This window comes from Leucopleurus acutus, assembly GCF_964270905.1.
Source record: "Leucopleurus acutus genome assembly, chromosome: 7".
Lineage (NCBI taxonomy): Eukaryota > Metazoa > Chordata > Mammalia > Artiodactyla > Delphinidae > Leucopleurus > Leucopleurus acutus.
This window is the reverse complement of record NC_139150.1, coordinates 96387210-96407270: the sequence shown is the minus strand read 5'-3', so window position 1 is coordinate 96407270 and position 20061 is coordinate 96387210. Positions and strand designations below refer to the sequence as shown.

The following is a 20061-nucleotide window of genomic DNA, read 5'->3' as shown; positions in this document are numbered from 1 at the left end:
AGAAACAGACTCACAGATATAGAAAACAAACTAGTGGATACCAGTGGGGAAAGGGAAGAGGGAAGGGGAAAGATGGGGTAGGGAATTAAAGGATACAATCTACTATGTATAAAATAAATAAGCAACAAATATACATGGTAGAACAAAGGGAAATATAGCCATTATTTTGTAATAACTTTAAATGAAGCATAATCTATAAAAATATGGAATCACTATGCTGTACACCTGAAACTAATATAATATTGTAAATAACCTACTTGTCAATTTAAAAATAAGCAAAAAAGAAAAAAGAATAAAGAAGATTTAAATCAGTGCTGCTCAAAGTTTGGTCTGTGTACCACTGTGCTACAAAGTTAGTAGCTTAGGCTAGAATGTACATCAATTATGCCGCTAAGCACACTGTTCAGTTCAGCTAATAGCTTTTTTTTTTAATAGTAAGAGTTTCTTGTTGAAGAAAGTTTTTTACATTGGTTTACTTTCTAGCTTAAGCTCCTTATCTTGTCATAGACCTGATAATGTGTTCACAGACCAGCTATTTTTTGAGTAACATTGATTTAACTCTTTTTTTATCCCCACATAAAGATTTGTTTTTTGACCAGCTACTTTGATTAATACTGGTTTAAATAATATCTTAACAAGGTTGAACCCAACAACAGATGATAATTACTTTTTCCTAAGAGTTACTGTGTGCCAACAGCTCAACCCTGACAGAAACCCGGGGGCATGTGAATAGAAGAGCCAGATTTGAACCCAGGCAAATCTGGACGACATTGCTGTTCATCGCTCTGCCTCTGTGGCCCGCACAGTAGGTCAGTTCTGTGGTGGCTAGCCTAAGTGACAGTGCTAGTCTCGTCCTCCACACAAACAGTGCGGCGTGACACACTTCATCTGCCAGTGTGTGCACAAAATCTGTGCTGGTGCAATTTTCATCGCGTGGAGAATGGCTGATAAGTTATAAGTTTAAAACTTGCACTTCAATCTTACCTCCTACTAGTTTCATTGACTAAAGTCAAGTCCATTTATGAGGTTTATTTTCAGAAATTCCTGACCCCAGGGTGGAGGAACAAAGATGTTCAATTCTTGTGCTTGAGGGGGTCAAGGCAAAGGCTTGGGTGAGGTCTCATTCTCTGTTGTTCGTCTTTGGGGCACACTGAGGAATGTAGAAAAGACAGAGCCTTGTTCCACAAATCTCATCTGTGCTCAATGTTGTACTTTCAGTTTTCTGGGAATTGAGGGTAGACATCATTGTGAGGAAAATAAGGAAACACTTGGAATCGTGGATACGACTTATCCGTGACTTTTACCCCAATCTCATTTCTTCTTCCTCACAGACAGGCACTGTTAGCAGTTTAAATTGTATCCTTCAAGTCCTAATAATATGCAATTATATAGTACAGATTGGGTATGGGATTATTGTTTTATTGTTATTATTTTACAAAAAATCCTATATTGCTTGTATTGTTCTGTGACTTGCTTTTTTCACTTAACATGTCTTGAAGGTCTATCTGTCAGTATACGTAACTCTATCTCATTGTGTTAAACTGCAGGTCAATATTGTGGTAAATATACATATGTATATATTCATTTAGACATTTCCCTATTTATAGATATTTAGGTGATTTCTAATTTTTTGCTATAACAAATAATGCTATAGGTATTAGTGCTTAGTCTCCAAAGATGGCTCTCAATAAAGTACACCTCCAGGTTTTCATGTCCTTACAAAGTCCCCTCCCACACTGACTCTGACATTGTGACTTACTGTACCCAATAGAATGCAGGGGAATTGGTGCTGTAATAGCTCTAGGATTAAGCCTTAGGAAAGACTGGCAGCTTTCACTTCTGTGGTCTTTGGAGCTGGCCGCAGTGTAAGAAGTCCAATACCCTGCTGAACAGAGAGAGGCCATCCTACAGAGGCCTTGGAGAAGGACATACCCCACACTTCCCCTGGAGACAGAGGCCAAGTGGAAGAACACAAAGGTGCCAGACATGTAAGTGAAGAAGCCATCTTGGATGTTTAATCCAGTTGAGCCTTCAGTGTCCTACACCCCAGTGGAAAATCATCCAGCTGAGCTCAGTCAGACCCATAGAACCTTGAGGGCTAATCATGAATTGATTTTTTTTTTTTTTTTTTTTGCGGTACGCTGGCCTCTCACTGTTGTGGCCTCTCCCGTTGCAGAGCACAGGCTCCAGACGCGCAGGCTCAGCGGCCATGGCTCACGGGCCCAGCCGCTCCGCGGCATGTGGGATCTTCCCGGACCGGGACACAAACCCCTGTCCCCCGCATCGGCAGGTGGACTCTTAACCACTGCGCCACCAGGGAAGCCCCTGAATTGCTGTTTTAAGCTATTAAGTGTTGGGGTTTATTAAGTGTTTTAAGCTATTAAGTGTTTAAGCTATCTATGTGGCAAGAGATAAGTGAAATTCTGCAATAAACAGTACAACTCCCCTCCTTAACTCTGTATACAGAGAACTAAACGGCTAGGTCATAAGGCACACACATCAAACTTTAATAAATCCTGCTGAGTTAACCTTCAAAATGGCTGAATACCACGATGATTGGGAGTATCATTTTCTCCTAAAGTGCTTGCCAGATCAAAAATGAGATTTTAGGGCATGTGGGATCTTCCCGGACTGGGGCACGAACCCGTGTCCCCTGCATTGGCAGGCGGACTCTCAACCACTGCGCCACCAGGGAAGCCCTCTACATTTGCTTTTAAGACTGATAAATAAATTATTTTTAAAGGGGATTTGGAAGATATTTTAGCCATGGAATATTGTTGAACAAGAACATTAGCAATATTAGTACTTTCATCCAATAATCCTATTGTTGTGACCATGATGATTTAAATACTTCTTGGTTTTATTGACTTTTCTTTTCAAAAAAAGAATGGACTATTATTTTTAATTGCCCTGTTAGGAAAAATATTCTAACCACACGTATGGTATAATTTGGTATAATGTGGTATAACCTTTGTCTCTGGTTCCTGGCACAGGGCTCCTAGAACCCTTGAAATCTGAGTGACAGAAGTGTCTTTTGTTATTCACAACGAACCCCTTCAACCATACCTGAATTTATGTTAATGAGGTGACTGACTGTTGGAGGGGTCTAGAGAGCTTTGGGATGGGGGCTGGTCACCAGAAAGACCAACCAAGCTGTGATTAGTCACCCACTCCCAGCCCCCACCTGCCTCCCAACCCGACCTCTGCAGAGGGAAGAGGGGCTGGATGTGGAGTTCAATCACCAGTGGCCAATGATTTAGTCAATCATGCCTATGTAATGAAACCTCCATAAACCCCCCTCCAATGAAAGGGCTTGGAAAACTTCCAAGTTAGTGAATACGTGGAGGTGCTGGGAGGGTGGCGCACCGAGGGAGGGCATGGAAGTGCCACGCAACCCCCGTTATACCTTGCCCTATGCATCTCTTCCATCTGGCTGTTCCTGAGTTGTATGCTTTATAATAAACTGGAAATATTAATTAAAGTGCTTTCCTGAGTTCTGTGAGCCATTCTGGCAAATTATTAAACCTGAGGAGGGTGTTGTGGGAACCTCCCCGCGTTGTAAGCAAGTTGGCAGAAGAGTAGGTATCTTGAGCACCCAATACCTGAGACGGGTATCTGACGTGAGGGTTTCTTATGGGACTGGGTCCCTAACCTGTGTGGTCTGATGCTAACTTCTGGTAGTGAGTGTCAGAATAGAGTCAAATCATGGGATTCCCAGTTGCTCTCTGGATCATTGAAGAATTGGTGTTGGAAAGACACCATGAAGTTGCTATCCTGGGAAGAAAAACCTTCTCAGCATGATTAAGGAGATAAAGGCTTGAGCTTCAACCAGTAGTGGGCCTTCTTGAGATGACCCCCTGCCAGGCAGGAGTCACTGCCATGCAAAATGATAAACTATAAAGGAAGAGATTAATTCCTGTCAGTCTCTTTCTGCTGCCCCCACTTCTGGACATAAAGATTGGAAATTTAAGATAAAGTTTCTTTGTTTTAATGATTGTGGTCAAGATTTAGAACTTCTAAAGCTTGTAGTTAGTGGTGGAAACTAGAATCTTTGTTTCATCGTACCTGAATCTGAGCTTTTGGGAACAAAAAAGCCTACGTAAGCTGTACGTAGACATAAATGGTTTGAGATAAAATATACTTTATAAAACCACTATAGTTTGGGAGGGATGTGTACTTTTGGGATAGACCCATAAAAAAATTATTCAGTCATTTTAAGTGTGAAATGGCAAAACTGCTAGCATTAATTTTATAAAGATTTGCTACACATTAGAGAGAAAGGCAGTAGGCTGGTAAATGAAAGAATTTATTGTTAAATCAGCGTTCAACACATCAGGGTTTTTCTGCCTTGCTTCCTCCTTCCTTCCTTCCCTCTCTCCCTCCCTCCCTTCCCTCTCTCCCTCCCTCCCGTATATGCTGCTATCACATCTCAGGCATTGGTGAAAATACACCAGCCTGTTTCTTATGGAGGTTCAGATGAATAGGGAAAATCGACCTAATCATGTCAGCTTGCATCATATGGGTAAGATTATAACTGTGATGTGTGCCTGCAGGTGGGGTCCTAGGTACTCTGTCTACATAGAGCCTTGATCCATCGTGAGATGATGGTGATAGAAGGGGTGTCCCTGAGGAAGTGACAGCTGAAGGGAGGAGTAAATGCTACCTAAGGGAAGGAAGTCAGGGAGAGCATGTTCCAAGCAGAAAGAACAGCTCGTGGAAAGTCCCCATGTGGAAGGGAGCCTGATGCTTTTTGTGTTTTTGAGGAAATGAGAGACCAAAATGGCTGGAAAGTAAGAGCAAAGATAGCATGGTGCAGAATGAGGCTGGGCATTTGTGTGGGGTCAGGTCCTTTACGTAACGTAAAAGTTTCAGTCTTTGACTTAAGAGCGGTAGCAAGCTATTGGGCAGCAACTTGGTTAGACTTGAGTTTGAAAGATCTTTTCATATACATTTGTGGAAAGCATATTGAAGCTGGGTGATAGTAGAAATGGGGAGACTGGTATGGAGGCTCTTATCAAGGTAAAGATGTTATTATCTTGAATTATGGTGATGGAGGACAGCAGACAGAAGGCATCCAGAAGGTAAAATCAATAGGATGTAGCAATGGGGTGGATGTAGGGAGGTGTCAAGGACAGGGCCTAGGTTTTTATCTTATAGAGATACATGGATACCATTGCATGAGGGAGGGAATTTAGGAAAAAGACTAGGTTTGAGGCAGAGTTCAGGGTTTGGGGGACGTAGATCACAAGTTCAAGTTGGATAACTTTAGTTTGAGGTGCCACTGGGACAGTCAAGTGGAAATGCCAAGGAGACGGTTGAAAACGTAGGTCTGGAGGTCAGGGGAATAGTTCAGGTTGAATGTGTACATTTCGGAGTTGCCAGGCATATATGTGGCAGCTGAAGCCATGAGCTTGGAAGAGATTTCTCATTTGGGAGTGTGGAGTGAGAAGAGAGTATGGTCTAGGACCATGCCCAGCATAACTGCCAAGTGGAGAGGTTGAGTAACAAAGGAGAACAGGAGGAAAGCCTAAAGAAGTAGCAGTGGAACCAGGAGAGCTTGGTGTCATAAAGCCAAGGGGAAACATGTGTTTTCCAGAAGGAGTGGTCCAGGATAAAGTGCTGCAGAGAGGCTGAGAAAGAGAGAAACAAAGATGCCCATTGGGTTTCATAGTCTAGGGGTCCCAGCTGACCATGGCTGAGCTGTTTGTGTGGACTCAGTGTGGAGTGAGGAAATGGAGCCATCTTGTTTTACAAGTTTTGTTATTTATCCTGTTTTGTACTTAATTTTTGTATCACATGCTGCTGTCAGAGACGTGTACAATTCGGTTGAGAATTTCCCAAGTGAAAAGAAAAATGAGCAAGTGACAATTTCACTGCACTAGTTTGCATGTGCTCCCCACAAAAGCCCAGTGGGCGGAAGGCTGTGAACTGTAGTTATCAACTTTTCACATTAGGGCAGTAAAGTTTGGTATGCTCAAACACTCCAGATTCTCACTGATTGTTTTGGTTGGAGCTAGCATCTACTGAGACTCAAAAAGCACTACCCATAAAAGCAAAGAATTGATTAAATTGAATTTCATCAAAATGAGAAACTGCTGCTTATGAAAAGACATTGTAAAAAACATTAAAAGACACATCAGAGGCTGGGAGAAAATATTATCTATGTCCAAATCTTTATCTTCCTGAAATGGGCTTATATCCAGAACATATTAAAAAAACACTTAAAACTCAAAAATAAGAAGTTAAAAGACGAACAAAAGATTTAAGCAGACATTTCACAAAAGAAGGTATACAAATGGTCAATAGACTTTTCTTCAGATACCCCAGGACCCCTTGGTCTTGAAGCCTTCACACTGGCCCATTTCTGCACCTGGAATGCTTTCCCCCAGATATCTGCATAAAGACAGGCCTAAATAATTTGAACAGACTCCTTGCTCATGCTCTTCAAAGGGTGCCTGGCTTCTTCCTGTTACTCTTGCTGGCTCACACCACGATCACTTCCTCTCCCTCTTGCCTACTGCCTGTCCTGGGGACAGCATGGCTGTGTTCAAGGTACTTGATGTGATAGTCAGTCTCCTGGTATACATGCCTCCATATAGTTTCCTCCTACAACAAAGGGGTCTGGCCTGCAAAACCAACAAGATACTGTGGAAATGACTGCACATGACTTCCAAGGCTGAGTTATAAAAGACTCTGCTGCTGCCACCTGGCTCTCACTCTGCGGGAAGTCAGGCGCCATGTTGTGAGGATGCTCAAGGAGCCCTGGGGAGAGGTCTGTGTGGCCAGGAACAGAGGCCTCCTGCCCACACCCTGCATTAACTTGCCAGGCATGTGAGCAAGCCACCTTGTGAAGACCTTCCTGCCCCAGTGAGGCCTTCGGATGATGCAGCCCTGGCTAACATCTGACTGCAGCCTCATTGCAGATCCTGAACCAGGCCTAGCTAAGCCTCTCCTGAATTCTTGACCTATGGAAAGTATGTGAAATAATAAGTGTGTACTGTTTTAAGCTGTTAGGTTTGAGGGTGACTTGTAATGCAGCAATCAATAGCTAATACATGTGGGAGGGAATAAGTAGGCCCAATCTGGCTTGGGATCTAAGCCACATTCTGTCAACTATTTAGAAAATGCGTATTTCAACCCTACCCATTTATGGGTGTAAACTTATTGTGTTTATCCCTCAGTTCTGAACCTGTAGAAAGGGGAGAAAGGAGGGAGTGAGGGGGGAGGTTGGGGAGAGCAGGTCAGAGTTATAGGTAGGGATACTTTGGGGAAAGAGAAATCCTGAAAAGATGATTTTTAAAAAGCTTTAAGAAATTATGTGTGATATAACCCCCATTTCTGACCCCACCCAAGAAACCGTCAGCAAAAATACATGTCACTGTTTAAACTGTTGGGTCAGGTGGGGAGCCCAGTCATGTGAAAATTGCAGACAGATGGGGGGCTGAAGCATGATTAGGTCATTTCCCCAAAGTTCACACCCAGAATGTGGCAGCGCTGCTCACCCAATGGTTCTGGAAGGACAACCTCAAGCATATGCAGTGGAAAGCAAAAGGGGTGCAGGTCCATGAAAAGGACAAAGCTTTGCTGATTAACCGGTTTTTGAAGGCAAGGCTCATAGGACCTTTCTCTGCCCTCTCTGTCTGTTTTTCATTAAATCCAGAATGGACGAGTCTGGAACTCGTGCTTCAAGACCAACTCTTAAAGCCTTATTTACTCTTAAAGCATCCTTGAGGGCCCCCAGGGGAAGAAAAGGGAGGAAACACCCAAAGATAAACACCTGGCAGTCCTCACAGAACACCGGGGAGAGCGGCCCGCGGTTCAGACCCGCAACAGTGGTGGCCGCAGGAGCAGCTGTGTGCGGGCCGCTGCAGCTGGATAATGATTTTACCATCTTCTCCCATTCTGCCTTGGGTCCCTGGCCGCCCCTGGCCAGTCAGAGTTAGAGTCCTTCGTCTGCTTTAGGAACGAGAACTGTGTGGGATATTCCCCCAAATAGATTCGGCAGAGACAGACAGGCCTAAATAATTTGAATAGGCGTAACGGGCGGGGCTGGCTCAGTCACGTTGTCAGCAGACCACAGCAAGAGGACTTTTATTTCCTGCCATGTGTGAGGCGGTGGAAGGGCATTTCCAGGGGGCCGAGCTCAGGGGTCTGCGGGCCTGGCACCCAAGGCCGGGTCTCTCCCGAATTCACGCCAACTCGCAGGAAATGGTGTTTGAGCAAAAGCGCCAAACAAACTGTTCGATAATCAGTTAAAAGATAAATCGCACAAAACAAACAACTGAGCCCCTGGAGGTTCCGAATCCTTCCTCCAAGAGAGCAAAAACAAAGAAAATTCCTAAGTTACAAACAGGAGGGTCAGGCCTTCCAATTCCAGACCTTTGCATGTGTTAAGCAAAACCAAGAATAAGCAAGAAAATATGCTATTTGAATTGCGTTCAAAATGTCTTTTACAAGTGAAGCAAATTACTTCTGCATGTTCTGAGGCTCTGCAGAGAACAAATAGTGGCCTTTAATGGGTAAAATTACACAATTTGCTTTTAACAGTAAACCCAAAGCCGCGGTGGCTTCAGATAGCATCGCACTCCCGAGAGCTCCCTCCACGCAGCTCTACTCTTAGCAGTTTCTGAGCATTTTGGAGGGACGAAGTTGTCCCCACCGGGCGCAGCGTGGCAAGGAGGGGCCGGGAGTCCCCGGCGGGGACGCGGCCTGTTTCTTTCCTTGAACTTCTGCTTCTCTTCCTCCCGCGCCGCCAGTCTCTGGGACTGGGGGCTCTTTGGTTTGCCCCAGTGTAGGCTGGCGGGGCGCAGAGTCGTCCTGAGTTACAGATTTATGACCAGGCCCCCGGGGGTCCCGCCCCCTAAAGATGGGTGCCAACTGCCCCGGGCGTCTCTTCGGCGAGGGGAGCCCACCCCGAGGTCTGGCTGTACGCCCCCAAGGCTCCACCTTTGGGGCCAAGCGTCCCGAGGAGCAGGCCCGAGGGCGGGAGCGGAAGGCACGTCCGGGGACTGAGCTGCTGCCCCCGGTCCCGGCCCCCAGCTGCCCGCGCGCCCCGCCCGCCGCAGGCGTGTCCCTCCGGCAGGGGGCGCCGGCGCCGACCTCGCTCTGCCCATCGGGGCGGGCGAGCCTGGGACCCTGCCTCCCTGCTCGCCCGCGCCCGCCCCCCGCGCTTGTCCAGGCGGCCGGAGCCGAGAGGCGCATCCCGGCCGGGAGAGGAGGAGGACCACGAGTTGCTCGAAAGGGACCAACTCGCAAAGTGCCCAGGAGAAAGGGCAGCGGACGCGCGGCCGACAGGGGTGGTGGCGCCCGGACCCCGCGCCGCGCCGGTCCCAGCGCCCCGGCCCCTACGGCCCGCGGCATGGCCCGGGGCTTGGCGCTGCCGTTGCTGTGCGTCCCATCCGTCTGGGCGGCCGCCGCTCTCCTGCTCTGCGTGTCCGGGACCTCAGGTAGGACCAGCCGGTCCGCGCCTGCCCTGGCGCACCTCCTCCGTGCGCGAGTACGGGGCTCGCGGCTCGTGCGTGTTTCCCTTCCTTCGTGATTCTGCCCTGGCCGACGCGCCGGCGCCGCTGCTCCCGAGAGGGGGGCGCCTGACTGGGCCCCTCCGCACCCGCCTCGGCCCCGTTCCCCTGCCCGCGCCCCGCCGCGCGAGGCTGCTTTCAATAAGGCGCGCTCTGGGGACGGCTAAGTGTTTCCAGAGGCCGGGGCGGGCGGCGCCGGCGCCCGCGGGGAGCCCCTAGCCGGGGGTTTATGAGGGTCGTGAGTGTGAATGCGGCCGGGCCCCGGGTCCGCAAACGTGTCCGAGGTTCTCAGCACCTTGACTCGGCCCTGCTCCCCGAGGTTCCCTTCCAGGGCTCCTGGCCCGCGGGGCCCCCCTCTGCGCCGAGGTCTCCCCAGGGCGGGCGCTGCGGTGGGACGAGGCTCGGGGAAGGGGGCTCCCTATCCCCGCCGCTTGGTTGAAAGGGGATTTGGCTTCCCTTTTGTTGGCCCCTCACCCCCTCCCCCACCGCCGGGAGGTGGCCGAAGCGGCATTTCCTGTGCCTGGGGTCCCCGGGCGGCCTTTCGGCTGATGGGGACCTGGCCTCTTTCGGGCAGGCTGGAGGGGCGGGCCCGGCTCCCGGGTGGCGTTTTCCTCGAGGGTCGAGCGATCTTGGGCGGCGTGGACCCCGGGGCGCCCAAGAGCTGCCGCCAGGTTCTGGGGGAACCTGTGGGGACCGGCCTAGGAGGCCAAGCCGTCCCGATCCCCGGGGCACCCCTGGCCTGCACCCCTCGCCAGATTCCCGCACCCTGCCGCGGCGGGGGAAGGCGGCGGGGCCTCCAGGTTTGGAGGCTGAGGGGGTTCGCCTCACGTCCCAGAAATCCGTGAGCCTCCCCTTACACGTGAGTGGGTCTCAGTGTCTCCACTCCACGCATTGCTTCCTCCCCCCACCCCCTGCTCCACTTCTGCAGGAAGGTGAGAGTTAGGCAACAGGCGCGAGAAGGGGGCTCAGCTCTTCTCGTATCCTGTTGCCAGCTGCGCGCTCCAGGGACCAGTCCTCAGATTTAGGAATGCTGGGCAGCCTTTCCTGGGGGGCGTTTGGGTTTAAGCAAGGGCCGATTACGTCACACATCCCTTGTTACTTGATTTGGGAAAGGGGTTTGCATTTATGTCCTTAAAGCATAAGCCGCTCAGGGTGCAATGTGCAATGGTAGGTAAACCAAACCTTCTAAGTCAGTCTTTGGGGTTTTAACAACATCCCTGTGGATTTCTGCACCCCTCACCCCGCTAGAATCCCTCTCCCCTTTCGAGTCTGGGGATGCATTTGCTGCGCTGTGGGAGGGGAAAGAGGGGGCTTATCCTGGCGACTCGATGTGCTTTTGCACAGCGTTTGCGTGGTGGCCTCGTGGGGGTTAATTGCCCCGCAAAACCCTACCTCGTAAACTTATGCCTGGCGGCGGTTTAAGTTGCATTTGTCAGGGAAGAGTTGGAGGTGGGTGATGTGAGAAAAGGTGATGGGTCTGTTGCTTAAATAAAGGTTGTAACAAGACTGGAAAGACTGCTCGCATTTTAAAAGCGCAGAGTAGTTTAAACATTGCCGTCGTTTACAGTCGAGTTTAAGAAATCTCTGAGGAACGAAGCCATCCAATATCATTTTCATTAATTTTTGAACCCTGTGTGGAGGTAATTTTCTTTTTCCAGTAAAATAATAGTAATCTCTATAGGGGAGGGAGTAGGGAAGCTGTTTATAATTCTTTTCCTTCTGGAATGCTAGGCTAGCTGGAAATTCAAAGAATATGATCATATTCAAAACTATGAATACAATTTTATGATTACAGGAGATTCGAGTGTTTGGCATCTTTTCTGCTGTAAAGAAGAATCCCTGTAATTTGAGTGTATTTTATACACAAAACATAAGTTACTATGTAAAAACATGGAAAAGTTATTCTAAAAGGATTTATAAGTTCTACATTTTTATAGAAGACTCTGTTCCTTAACGAGACAAATACCTGATTTGGGACCGTGTGCCCTGCCTGAGTAGGTTAGGCTGGGAGTTTTGGGGTCCCCCACCCCAATTTTGACAGTGCAGTGTTTACTTCTGGCCCAGATCCCTGGAGTGATGGTGGTAATAAATAATGATAGTGATCCATTTGGAAGTAAGTAAATGAAAACATCTTGAATAAGAAGACTTTATGGAAAAAGAAAAGTTTTTATATACTCTATAGTAAGGAAGCATGTTTTTCTTATTATGGCTGTGTACTAAGCAAAGAAGAATCACACATTTGAAAATTTTCAATGTTTAACAGTGAGAGCAAGTTTAACCCTCACGTCTACTTGATAAAAATGCCATCTGGAGAAAATGACCACCACTGACCCTATGTAACGTTCCTGTGAGCTGCTGTACTAAACTGTTTATAAAAATGGCGTTAGGTGACCGAGGGGCTCTAGTCAGTGAGGCTGAACTCTTGATTAGTAAAGCAAGTCATAGTTAGAAAACTTAACAAGAAATCTGCTTAATATTTTGCAAGCAGAAAAGCAACATGGGTTTAAAATGGTGCGTTTACCAAGAGTAGTTTTTGGTGAGAGTGATCTGCAGATTTACGAGGCAATGTGAAATAACATTTGTATTATTATTGCTAAACCGTTTTTGTATTGTTTGGTCGAAATACCGCCGTAATTATTGTTTGTATGTCAGTCTCTGTTATGGTGTGATTTGTAGTGAATTACTTGTTCCCTGAGAACGTTTTGTCTCTTTAGCCTCGGTTTAACCTCTGAGACATTTAAGCCTGGCAGAGTTTGGGTTTACTGCCTATCCTTTGGAATCTTTTTCTGAGATCAATGGGATAGAAATGCCGGAGTAGGGGAACAGCCCGTCTGACAGGTAGGGAAGATTAATCCCCTAAAGGGGGATGTCTAAAGCAAGGTTTCAGCCGGAGAAGTGGCGCTCCTTTAAAATGCATTCCACGGGAGGCCAGGATGTGGAAAGTTATCATTATCATTGAAATGGAAACTGGGTGTGAAAGCCTTGGCCTCCCTAATCTGCAGAACTCTTGACTACTCTGATTAAAAAGTGTAGGAAATTTGTGTACTCTGTAACTCTTTTCCCAGGGAGAGCTGTAATTATACAATTCCAAGTTGTCAGGGAAAAGAAAGTGGGCTCCTGTTATCTGAACCCAAGGTTTAAAACCATCTTCTAAAATGCTCGTTGATGTCAGGGGCCTTTTGGTGTTTATCTCGTCCATTCCCTGGGAACCTGGAGGGGAACCGGCAGCATCCTGTGCTTACCACCTGGAGAAGGGCTGGGCTGCGGACCTTTGGGTTTACCCTGCTGTGCCCTACGGGGAGCTCCCTATGGGCTGTGACATATTTCTGTTCATGGTGAAGAAAGTTGTCATTAAGATATTTTCTTCTTTGGGGACCTGTGGTGACTGCCAGGTGGACTCCATGAATACCATACGTGGAAGGTGTCAAAAGCAGAGTAACCAGGGGGGATTTGCTTTGCAGGGGAAGCGTTACCGGTTAAGTCTGGATTTTCCATGGCCAATCGTAATTTCGTGAAAGGACAGTTGGGCTGAAAGGACTGGTTTTGAAAACATCGCTTCTCAGTGACTCTGGGTTCTTTGGTTTTGTATTGTTGGACTGCATCACTGTAACAGACACACTGGGAGTTCGGTGGGTAGTGCGGGCTTCTTGAGTTTTGAAGTAAAAATCTAAGCAACAAGAGTAGCTCTGGCTCACTAATTATGGCTGCAACTGGCTGGGGTTTGTACCAGCCTCCTTTTCTAGTATGTATTTATTTGGTTTTGCCGAGGAGCTTGCCAAGTTGGAAATGAGGGTGGGACAGCTCTGCTTGCATGTGCTGTTGTCTAAAATACGTCTGGGGTGTGATCTGTTTAAAATCATATTAGCAGAGTGGCCAAGGAATTGTTGAACATTAGGAAGGCTTTTCAAAAATAAGGAGTTGTGTTGGTGTGGTTTGTGTTATTTTGGGGGATTTCTGGGTTTTTTTTTTTTTTTCAAGTTCTATCTCTGAAAGAACCAAAAAAAAATCAAAAGCCAAAGGGAAGGAAATAATTACAGAAAAATTTAGCCTAATTAGACTAAGTGGCTTGTCCTCCAGAAAGTCTTAAGTTCCAGTGGGATGTGGTGTGTGTGTCTTTAATTGTCACTGGAATGAGCTTCAGTAAGCACTCTGTCACTTTTGAGATGTTATCCGGGGAGAATGTGGCTGCTTCTTCAAATCCTCCTGGAGTGGGGGAGGGTTTTCCCCAAGTCCCCAAAGCTGCCAGCCTAATAGTTTCCACACACCCAGTGCCCTCCTGGAGGGCTAGTTAACCCAGCGCGCACTTAAATGACAGAAATCCTCATGGTAGACTTGTGCTGTGGAGTATAGTAGCTGCTAGGCACATGTAGCTATCTAGGTTAAAATTAATTAAACTGAACTGAACCGAAAGATTCAGTTCCTCCACCGCACCAGCTGCATTTCAGTGGCCGCGTGTGGCGGCGGCTCAGATGGCCCAGGTACGTAGAGGACATTTCCAGCATTGCAGGAAGCTCTGTGGGCCACTCTCCTGTTTGTCCAGGGTCTGTGTGTTGGTCACTGTTGCTTCAGGAACAGTCTTGTGGAGTCCAGAGCCAAAGAGGAGCTTCTCCTTGTTTGCTTAGAGTTCTGTTTGTTGACTGTGGGAGATTTGAAGGCAAAAATGAAATGGATTGACTCTAATCTGTGGAACTAGAGGGCCCTGCCTCAAGAGGGGCTTAGCAGAGGTGTAATGATGACCAAGGCAGCAAAACCTTAGCGTATATGCTTGCATACTGTACAGTGCTGATATGAGGGAAATGTTAGCTTTAAAGAATTTGCATGTGAGGGGCTAAACGAGATTATGTGAACACGTGTGTGCACACTCACGTATGTGTTCGCGTGTGTTTGGGAGAGGGCACACCATGGCTTCAGTGCCATTAAAAAAGCACATGCAATGGTGATAGTGACGACTGTTTCCTCAAATTAGGCTGTCTGATGAAATGGGAGATCTTCAAGTGGTGAAAGGAAACAAATGTCACTGGAAGAAGGTTTAAAGTGCAGATTCAAAAGAATCCCAGCACAAGAAAGGCGAAGGAAACCTGCCCCGTGCCCGGCACATTGGGGGCATGCAAAAGCAGTTTCCCACGTGGGGAACGAAATCACAGTAGGGGAGGAAAAGGGAATGGGGAGATGACATTTGAGGCCATACTTATGGACGAATTCACAGTCCAGTCTGAACTGAGTCTTACATGCATCAGATATGATTTGCCAAAGACTTCCTGGAGCAAGCATATCTGTGATAACGTCTGTTAGCGGCCAACCCTCGCAAGATCTCCTTTACCTCTGGTAACCCGCCATGTGGGATGCGGTGGAATGTGTTTGTGGAATGTGTTTGCAGACCGGAAAGGGCTGAGAGAGGAGGGCAGATGTGGGAAGAGGCAGTAGGAACCAAGAGCAGCCAGAGCACCGTCCTCAGAGAAGGGGAAATCTTGTGGAGTCAAGAGTCTGAGGATCTTAGCTCCCAGGCAAATGCAGGATGTGATGCGATAAGCAGGGCAAGGCATGGCGAGCTGCAGCCACGTTTTTGGAGGATAATTTGGAGGCACCAGGGGGTGGGGGTGGGAAAGCTAAGAGGGTAGTGGTTGCACCCAAGAAAGGAGGTGCATGAAGAATCAAGGGGCTTGGTCTTGGATTTGTTGGGGGAATTCCCAGGAATTCCTGGGAGGAGCATCCTGGGAGAAAACTGATGCAGAAGGGAAAGTTCAGTCATTCCTTAGGGGTCTGGAGCAGGGATGCACACAACATTTTGGCTCCTGGAAGACAATGGGCATTGGGAAGGAGAATGAGTAGGATTTGTGGGATGATGAGGAATTGAGTGAGGATTTAAAGAGTTCCATCTAAAATAGGGAGCAGCCCACAAATGAATGGTAAGACGGGTGTAGGAAGGGAATGAGGGGTCACAGGCTGAGAATGCTTTTAGGCACAACCTCTGGGTCATATTCAGTTAAGTGTCCACCTTGCTGTCCTTTTGTAGGACGTTATTTTATGTTTTCAACTCTTATAGAACATTTGGAAATAACATATGGAAATTGGGAATTTTCCTCCCAACAGTGAAATAACTCCCAGGTCACCATAGTCTTTGTAAAACGTTGGATACGTTTCTAGAGGAGCTTAAAGTCTACAGGAAGAGTGGTGACAAGGGGGGGCTCTGTCTTAAGTGAACATGAGACGTGGAGGGAGGGCAGGAGTGGAGGGACTGGCTGGTTGTGCATCTGCTTATTTTGCAAAAAGAAACACGGAAAGGGGAAACCATAAAGTGACACCTCCGATCTCTTCTTAATTAAGGTAAAATATGCATAAAAGAGACCTTTTAAGCCATTTTTATGTGTACAGTTCACTAGCATTAAGTATCTTCACACTGTGTGCCACCGTTGCTACCATCCATCTCCAGAACTGTTTTCATCCCCCAGACTGAAACTCTGCCCTCATTCAACAACAACTCCCCATTCCCCCTTCCAGCCCTGGCAGTCACCATTCTACTTTCCATCTCTATGAATTTGACTATTATAGTATCTCAAATAAATGGAATTATATTATTTGTCCTTTTGTAACTGTCTTCTTTCACTTAACATAGTCTTTTCAAGGTTCATCTGTATTGTAACATGTGTTAGTACTTTTTTTAAGGCTGAATAATACTCCATTATACACACACGTGTGCATACATACCATGCATATACCACATTCTGTTTTTCAGCTTTTTCTGTCTTTCGGTGGACATTTGGGTTGTTTCCTCCTTTTGGCTCTTGTGAATAGTGCTGTTATGAACATGGGTATACAGATATCTGTTCAAGTCCTTGCTTTCAGTTCTTTTGGATGTACACCCAGACGTGGAATTGCTGGATCATATGGTCGTTCTATGTTTAACTTTTTGGGTAACCGCCATACTGTCAACATTTGTTATTTTCTGTTTTATTGATAACAGTCATCAAAATGAGTGTGAAGTGGTTTTAATCTCATTGTGGTTTTGATTTGCATTTTTCTAATGATTAGTGACGTTGAGCATTTTTTCATGTCATTTGTATACATTTCATGGCCATTTGTATATCTTCTTTGGATATGTCTGTTCAAATCCTTTGCTCATTTTTTAATCATATTGTTTGGGTTGTCTTGGTTGAGTTGTAGGAGTTCTATGTGTTCTAGATATTAACTCCTTATCAGATATATGATTTACACATATTTTCTTCCATTCTGTGGGTTGCTTTTACACTCTGTTGATAATGTCTTTTGATGCACAAAAGTTTTTAATTTTAATGAATCAATTTATGTTTTCTTTTTTTTTGGTTTTACCTGTGGTTTTGGTGTCATATCCAAGAAATCATTGCTAAGGCCAATGTCATGAAGCTTTTCCACTATGCTTTTTTTCTGAAAGTTTTTAGTTTTAGCTTTTTTTAGGTCCTTGATCCATTTGGAGTTAATTTTTATAGATGGTGTAAGGTAAGGGTCCAGCTTCATTATTTTGAATGTAGACATACAGTTTTCCCAGCACCCTTTGTTGAAAAGTTTGTTCTTTATTCATTGAATAGTCTTGGCATCCTTGTCATTTGCTACATATGTAGAGTTTATTTCTGGGCTCTCTATTCCATTGGTCTATGTGTCTGCTCTTAAGCCAATGTTTTGATTATTGCAGCTTTGTAGTATGTTTTGAGATCAGGAAGTATGAGTGTTCCAACTTTGTTTTCTTTTTCTAGACTGTTTTGGCTATTTGGGATCCCTTGAAATTCCATATGAATTTTAGGATAGATTTTCTATTTCTACAAAAAGCGTCACTGGGATTTTGATAAAGATTGCACTGAATCTGTACATTGCTTTGGATAGTACGGACATCTTAACAAGTCTTCTAGTCCACAAACACAGGCTGTCTTTCCTTTTATTTAGATGTTCTTTAATTTCTCTCAACAATGTTTTGTAGTTTTCAGTGTACAAGTCTTTTATCCACTTGATTGAATTTATTCTTAGTATTTTATTCTTTTTGATGCTTTGTGGATGGAAATGCTTTCTTAATTTCATTTTTGGATTTTTTTTAGTGTATAATAGTGCAGCTGATTTTTGCCTGTTGATTTTGTATCCTGCAAATTAGTTTAATTAGTTCAAATAGATTAGTTTAAATAGTTTAATTAGCTTAAATTAGTTTAAATAGTTTAATTAGCTCAAATTAGCTCAAATAGAATTTTTGTGTATCTGTATGTAGGATCATGCCATCTGTGAACAGAGATAATTTTACTTCTTTCTTTCCAATTTTGGATGCCTTTATTTCTTTTTAAATTTTTGTCTAATTGCTCTATCTAGAACTTCCAATATTATATTTAATAGAAGTGGTGAAAGCAGACATCCTTGTCTTGTTCCTGATCTTAGAGAAAAAGCTTTCAGTTTTTCACCATTGAGTATGAAGTTAGCTGTAGGCTTATCATATATGGCCCTTACTATGTTAAGATAGTTTCTTTCCATTCTTAGTTCATTCTGACATATTTTTGTATGAACATGTTAATGTTCTACATGTTCAAAAAATAAAATTAAATCACTGAAAATGGCAGGAAACTAAAGCTGAATACAAACAAGTAAGTCCAACTATAAAAGAAACCTGTTGGGTGGGCCAAGACGTGCCTTCGGTTTTTTAAGTAAAAATAAAGGACACATTTTTCATTTTCACCAAGAACTTTATTGAACAGCATATTCACCTTCTTGTTCCACTACCATCTGCCATTTTTCAGGCAACTTCATAATTCCATCTTCCCAAAACTTTTTATCTTTTTGAGCAAAGAACTGTTCCAGGTGCCTTTTACAGCCTTCCAGGGAATTGAAATTTTTTCCATTAAGAGAACTTTGTAAAGACTGAAATAAATGGAAATCCAAAGGTGCAATGTCTGATGAATACAGCAGATGAATCAAAACTTCCAGCCAAGCTATAACAGTTTTTGCCTGGTCATCAAAGAAACATGGGGTCTTACATTATCCTGATGGAAAATTTTTTTTTTTTTTGACTAATTCTGGATGCTTTTCGTGGAGTGCCACTTTCAGTTGGTCTGATTGGGAGCAGTACTTGTTGGAATTAATCGTTTGGTTTTCCGGAAGGAACTCATAATAGAGGACTCCCTTCCAATCCCACCAGAAACACAACATCACCTTCTTTGGATGAAGACTGGCCTTTGGTGTGGTTGGTGGTGGTTCATTTCTCTTGCCTCATGATCTCTTCTGTTCCATGTTGTTGTACAGTATGTACTTTTCATCGCCTGTCACAATTTGTTTCAAAAACAGAACATTTTCATTACGTTTAAGTAGAGAATCGCATGGGGAAATACGGTCAAGAAGGTTTTTTTCACTTAACTTATGTGGAACACAAACATCAAAGTGATTCACATAACCAAGCTGGTGCAAATGATTTTCAATGCCGGATTTGGATATTTTGAGTATGTTGGCTATTTCCCGAGTGGTATAACATTCATTGTTCTCAGTTTATGTCTCGATTTGGTCACCATCAACTTCAGCTGGTCCAGTTGACCGTGGAGCATTGTCCAGCGAGAAATCTGCAGCACGAAACTTCGCAAACCACTTTTGACACATTCGATCAGTCACAGCATCTTCTCCATACACTTCACAAATCTTTTTTTGCATTTCAGTTGCATTTTTATCTTTCTTGAAATAATAAAGCAGGGACTTCCCTGGTGGTCCAGTAGTAAAGAATCCACCTTTCAATGCAGGGGACATGGGTTCCATCCCTGGTCGGGGAACTAATATCCCACATGCTGCGGGGCAACTAAGCGTGCTTACCACAACTACTGAGCTTGCACACGTCAACTAGAGAGCCCGCGTGCCACAGACTACAGAGCCTATGTGCTCTGGAGCCTGTGCCACAACTAGAGAAGAGAAGATCCGCACGCCACAGCTAGAGAGAAGCCCGTATGCCTCAACAAAGATCTCACGTGCTGAAAGGAAGATAGGGCCAGGATAGGTAAAAATATAAGATGAGCCAGGAGCGTAATCTTGTGATAGAAAGTGAACAGAAACACTGGGAACATATCAAATGTACAGTTGCCAGCTTGGAGGCGTTCCAGTGGTCAAATCTCCAACAGGTTAAGCGTCAAATAAATAAGGACAAGCATGGATTATACGTGGAACAAAATAGGAATCTATGATTCAACAGCGATAAGTAAATAAGTACAATTGCCCCTCTGTATCTGTGGATTCTGCATCCTCGGATTCAACCAACCATGGATCGAAAATATTTAAAAAATTCTAGAAAGTTCCAAAAAGCAGAACCTGCATTTTCTGCACACTGGCAACTATTTACATAGCATTTACATTGTATTTACAGCCTTTTACATAACATTTGCATTGTATCAGTTGTTATAAGTCATCTAGACATGATGTAAAGTATACGGGAGGATGTGTGTGTAGGTAATATGCAAATTCTACTGCCATTTTATATAAAGGACTTGAGCATCCTTGGATTTTGGTATCTGCAGGGGGTTGGGGGTAGTGGGGTGGCCCTGGAACAATCCCCCACAGA

General features: G+C 45.1%; 1 protein-coding gene across 2 annotated transcripts in view; it reads left to right on the top strand.

Annotated features, from left to right (window-relative positions):
• Positions 1 to 9358: 9358 nt before the first annotated feature.
• The window catches only part of ROR2 (receptor tyrosine kinase like orphan receptor 2), a gene marked incomplete at both ends in the record, with an annotated part of 217350 nt that continues 206647 nt past the window's right edge, over positions 9359 to 20061 (top strand). For both annotated transcript variants that reach the window (XM_082841987.1, XM_082841988.1), the window contains one exon: positions 9359 to 9446. In XM_082841987.1, coding sequence (XP_082698113.1) covers positions 9359 to 9446 — 88 coding nt within the window. The remainder of the gene's footprint in view (positions 9447 to 20061) is intronic.